The 5,518-nt window shown below is 45.4% G+C and overlaps 1 protein-coding gene across 2 annotated transcripts in view; it reads right to left on the bottom strand.

The window, feature by feature from the left end:
• Positions 1–108: 108 nt before the first annotated feature.
• ENTPD6 (ectonucleoside triphosphate diphosphohydrolase 6 (putative)) overlaps positions 109–5,518 on the bottom strand; it is a 13,702-nt gene continuing 8,292 nt past the window's right edge. For both annotated transcript variants that reach the window (XM_017736955.1, XM_008635765.2), the window contains exons 7-13: positions 5,393–5,472; positions 4,388–4,452; positions 3,958–4,059; positions 3,338–3,478; positions 2,418–2,474; positions 1,715–1,827; positions 109–1,462 (exon numbers count right to left, since the gene is read on the bottom strand). In XM_017736955.1, coding sequence (XP_017592444.1) covers positions 1,373–1,462; positions 1,715–1,827; positions 2,418–2,474; positions 3,338–3,478; positions 3,958–4,059; positions 4,388–4,452; positions 5,393–5,472 — 648 coding nt within the window. In that variant the 3' untranslated portion in view covers positions 109–1,372. The remainder of the gene's footprint in view (positions 1,463–1,714; positions 1,828–2,417; positions 2,475–3,337; positions 3,479–3,957; positions 4,060–4,387; positions 4,453–5,392; positions 5,473–5,518) is intronic.

The raw sequence follows: 5,518 nt of genomic DNA, 5'->3' as shown, positions 1-5,518 counted from the left end.
CCGGAGTGACTGATGGCACGAGGGGTCAGGGACGGCGTCAGGGCAGTGATTTCTCATCCCACCCGCCGGGCGGGCTCTGGCGCTAAAAGCCACCCCACCACCACGTTCTCGTTTTAAATTGGGGGTTTATTGTCCGCACAGCGAGGTTCAGGTGTCCCCGGTACACAGAGCCAGCAGCCATGCACACAGCATGTCGTGTATTGCTGCCCTGAGCCCAGGAGTCAGGGCAGGCACTCGGGAAAGCTGGGCTCTTTCACACCGCCAAAAGACCACTTGGGTCTTCTCTATACATTCATCAAACACATCACAATTCCACAGGTAGATTACAAATAGCACAGCATATCCCTTCCAGCCACTGTGATCACTCCCTGTCTGCGTACCAGGCACTGTTGGAGTGGAGCACTCCAGCTACCTTGCCCTGGCTCATTGCAACCACATTACATTCATTTAGCAGAGATGTGTCTGCAGAAGAGACACCCAAAATACCAAGCAAATGCATTCATCCCCAGCCCTGCATCAACCTTGCCAAGGCACAAAAGTCTGCAACGTCCAATGAGCCATGCTCAGGGTTTATTTTTGTGGCTGCATCTATCTTCCTCTGACTGGCTGCAGAACTGTCAAATCCATCATTATCCTTGTACCCAGCTCCCAGGCCTTGCTCATCCGGCAAGTCTGATGTTGTCTTCCACCATCTACCTCCCAATAGCCAGGGAATCAACATTAGGTATTAACCCTACAGGGCACACAGGGTTAAAATCGTTCCTCCAAGTCTATACCCAGCTTCTAGAGTCCCCCTGAGCTTTTCTCCTTCAGCAACTGGAAGACAGAACTGTGACTTCCACGCTGCATTTCAAAGCTGCTGCCTGTCAGCAGCACAATGTGTAAATGCACTGTTTTTGCACACACACAAGTTTACCTTCGAACACAGGAATAGTAAAATAAAAATCATCACTGAAAACTGCCGACAAACAGGAAAAAAACACCCTGAAATCAGGACAGTAAAGAGTTCCTTCTGGAGTGACCGTTCAGCAACTTCAGCACACTGCAAGCACATAGTACAGGCAGATTCCAAAAAAGGTCTGTTTTTCTCATAGAGATCATAGATGTCCTCCAGAGTCCTAGTTTTCCTTCCAAAATGATCAAGTTTTACATTAAGCTGACGGCACACGCTGTCAAATCAAGGCTTTTCCTTTACACTCTGCACTGTAAAAAAGAGCTAGTGATGGAGGAGACTTGGTGGGGGGGATGGGGGGAAAGGAGTGTAGCTCATCTTCCAAAGGACTCTGGAAGCCAAAAGCACACCCTTCAGCAGGGTTTCCCATGCTGGGCTTCCAAAAAAATGGAAATTCCCAAAAGTCACCTTCTAGGAGCTTTAGTACTGCAGTCTATTGAGTGAGTCGATGTAATGGAAAGTGGCTCCCAATGCCCAGCTTGTTTCAACATTGTCAATTTTCCGGGCAAGCTGGGAAGAAAAAAAACAAGCAGAAAAGTTGAAACACAACTCTTTGGGAGAATCTGAAGCATGCAAGGTGGATACAGTGCTGAAGGTTATGACAAACAGTTACCACCATCATGGGGAGAGTGTGGCTGCACCCACAATTGCAGATCATGCATTGTAGCAAGAAGTTAAATCAAGAACCAAGCTCCCAGCAGGATGACTCCTGCCTTGGCACCCTCCTGCCCACCTTCCTCAGAAATCCACTTTGAGCTTCACCTTAAAGCCTTGGCTCTTTGGGAAGCCCAGTTCCTGCAGCAGGAAGGTGATGTATGTGAGGTCCATGCAGAGAAAAGGGCTGTTTCCAGGGCTGACTTCCATGGTCTTACAAACTAAGAAGAAAGAAAACAGTGTCTGAGTGCACACTGTGGGCTCAGGTCTAAAATCAACCCAGCTATGAAAAATCCCAAATGAATCCAAAACCACCGCTTGTCACTTGAGCTGTGCAGTGATGGAACCTGTTACAATGACATGACATACACACACTAGAATAAACACATAAGCTTTGTAAGGAAGTTCAAGACATTCTGTCTCTCCCCTAAGACAGCAGTTTCTTGTATCTCTCCAGGAAAAGAGCCTCCAACTTTTCTTCTATCTACTTCAAGTCTTTAAATATCTGAGCAACCTCAGGCGTGTTAATTTTCTTGAGCACCAGCACTCAACAAATGTCAACAAAATCAAATTAAAAAAAAAACCAACAAAAGACAAACTCAAAATAAAACCCACTGCAAAAGCAAAAGTTAATATAAAAATAGTTGAGATTTTCAGAAATAAGCAGAAATGCATATATACACATAGATGCTATGTAGAGGGACTCAATATTTACTTAAAAGCATCAGGCTTTTTAGTGTGTCCGATATTTGCCAGCTGGGAATCAATTTACACACAATTATTAGTGTGTGTTTGATTGTATTTTACTCACCATATTTTGCTGCAATTTCGAAGTCACTGACAGTTAAGCTTCCTCCTTTTTCTTTATCTAAAAGAAAAAAATCCCATGGTCTTTTATGGTCTTTGTACAAAGGCAATTGTAGATTCAAGTCATAAAGTTGTCTGGAAATGAAACCTTGAGCCACTGAAATCAATTTCAAAATTCAGACTGTTTTTAAAGGTAAAAGAACCTTCAAAAGATTCTAAATAGAGATTGAAAAACCTTGGTTTATGAAGAGCCTTTAGCTTTGTTTCCTACAGAAACAGAGCTTACAGACCATCTCACCTGACCCCCAGTTCTGCACTGCCCTGTCCAGTGGTGCCCGGACAATGAACACCTGTGACCAGATCTGACAGGGCAGTGGTGCTCTGCAACACATTAAATCTGACATTATTTGTAAAAAGAAAGAGGCTGAGGAGGAGGGTATGTTTGTCCAAACTAAATTGAGATCTCATTATCTGCTTTCTACTACTGAATATGAAGCCTTTTGTACACAAGCATACCACTGGAAAAGAGATGCATTCTGAATGCATGTGGAAATAGCTGAAAATCTTCATTCCATCTAAAAAGGTCAGTGAAGCAAACACACAGCCCAAGTAGATTTTACTGCCCAACAAATTTGCTTATCATTATGAAGTTTCTTCTATTTTGGACTGTAGAGTTAATTAGGCAACAACCATTTCTGAAATGCAAACAGTTTAAAAATTATTACCAAAGGCTGTATGTCCTATTTCACAGCCCCAGTATCTTCTCTGTAGAAATTAGTATCAAGTCAAGATCAATGCTGCACAGCAGTGTAACAGCAGACTAAATTCCATGATGGCTTAGCAAAGCATCATGATGGGTGCAAGTGTTCCCATTGCTTCTGTAACTTGTCATTTAAAATGAAACCAAGCCAGGAGCAGACTTACCTATGAGACCAGCCTCTGCTGCACAGTCATAGTAGTAGGAAAAAATGTAAAAGTCCAAGTCCTTCACTTCCTCAGCTCTATGCACTTTTTTGTAGAGCATCTTTGCCACTTTATTAGAACAAGATTCATAGAGAGGTTCACCTAAAAGAAGACGAACGCCCCCCCCCCAATCATATTACAGGCTGAGAGTTAAATATACATAGAATTTATTTAGGATCTGTCAGGAAACAGGCTCCTTTTTGCAAAATAGCATTCCCTAAGCTCTTCCCAGAGAACTGAAATCTGCATCTTCTTCCAGAGGCAGACACTTACCATCCTCAGGTTGGGACTAAGCACTTGATAGATCAGAGATGGACAACATCATTTGAGGCAGAAGGATTTTGAAAGACCCATTCAAGGGCTGCTCAACTCCATCTGCATCACTTCTAGCATTTTTACTGACTGGGCAGACACATCATGGCACAAGAGGAAAGAGCTGCAGGATCTCTTTGACAGCAGCACATCAAGAGGAGCCAGACAGAACCGTAAACAGTCTGGTGTCTTTGGAGGAGGATGAGAGTGTATCATTTACTGTGCTAAGAGCAGCTAGCCTAGATAGCAAGAGTGATAAATCACTATACCTGCCTTCTGTCCTTTAATTTTGTACACTATCTCAGCATGTTGCCATTCGGATTTGAAGCCAGGTGGTAAACAAGGGCTGATCAGTTCCTCCCCTTCTCCTACTGCAGGAAAAAACATAAGGAGACAAATTCAGATCCCTCACTCCCAGCCCTGTCCTGCAGCCTCAGCAAGGCCCCTCCACAGCCCAGTCATGGCTTGGATGTCCCATGCCCACCCCCAACCTGAGGCTGGCAAGAATCCAGGTCTCCTGGGATCTGTCAGCGTCACCTCCTGCATTTGTCTCAAATGCACCCGGCCATGGTGACAGGAGCCCACATGCCAGTCAGAAACCTTGAGCCCAGTGGGAAGGGGATACACAGCTCCTCCCCCCACCACAGTACTGCACACCCTGAGCTCAGAGCCAGGACCCGAGGACTGCCCATAACTTACAGGGTTTTCCCTCAACTCCTCCCAAAATGGCGAGCCTTGCTGACATCAGCCCAAGTCCCAGGTAACTGCAAAGGGAGAAAAGCCTCTGTGAGCAACAGACATCCTTCCTCTGATACTCCACTGACAACCCAGCTGGGACATGCCAGTCTCCTCTACACAGCCATGGCAAAGTGGCTCAAGTCAGCAGCTCATGCACGAGGGGAACAGTATGACAACCCGCTCTTGTATTACCTTATCCAGAAGGATAATTCCTCTTTGGAAAAGCTCAGGCAATAGCTGTCAGCTGTAATCTGGCTGTTGGAGAACTGGCAATGACATTTCCCTAACACTACTCCTAGTACTACACTGGGTACTCCTACCCTCCTCAAAGGCAGCCCAGCCACTTGCATACAGAACTGACTTTCCGAGCCCAAACACACCCCACAGCAAGCACAGGTGGGAAGAAGCTGCTGCCCAAAACACTGGGAGCAGGGAAAACAGTGAGGAAGAAGAAATGACAGAGACAAAGCATTATGAACTGACTGCAACCCCCATTCTCCATCTTCCTGTGCTGCTCGGTGACGAGGAGGTATAAGAGTGGGGAGTGAAGCTGAGCCTGGGAAGGAGGGAGAGGTGGAGGGAAGGCGTTTTTGATTTTGTTCTTATTTCTCATTATCCTACTGTTTAATTGGCAATAAATTAAATTAGATACTAAATAAATTAAATTAAAATCAAGTCTGTTTTGCCCATGACAATAACTGGTGTCCTCCCTGTCCTTACCTTGGCCCATGAGCTTTTTGTCATAGTTTCTTCCCCCCGTCCTGTTAATGGAATGGGACTGATAGAGGGGCTTGGTGTGCACATGGTGGGCAGCCAAGGTTAATCCACTAAAAACACATGGCTCAAGTTTCTCTGCTTCTTCATGGCATTCATTTGCAAGGACCCCACCCCAGAAAAACACCTCGGTCTCCCTGGCTTCACAGAAAGCTTCCATCTGTGCACAGTGCTCTCTTTCCCACAACTAACCTGTATGAATACAGCTTGTAGGTGTGGTTAAACATCTGAAATGAAGTTGTGTGGCCAGATGGAGATGTCTGGAGAGTTGCCTGGAGGGAGAAAAAGATGTCACTGGCAGGTTTCTGCCACCCAGCA

The sequence above is a fragment of the Corvus brachyrhynchos genome, unplaced genomic scaffold, assembly GCF_000691975.1.
Source record: "Corvus brachyrhynchos isolate BGI_N302 unplaced genomic scaffold, ASM69197v1 scaffold806, whole genome shotgun sequence".
NCBI lineage: Eukaryota > Metazoa > Chordata > Aves > Passeriformes > Corvidae > Corvus > Corvus brachyrhynchos.
The sequence above is the reverse complement of the archived record's forward strand: the minus strand, read 5'-3'. Positions and strand labels throughout refer to the sequence as shown.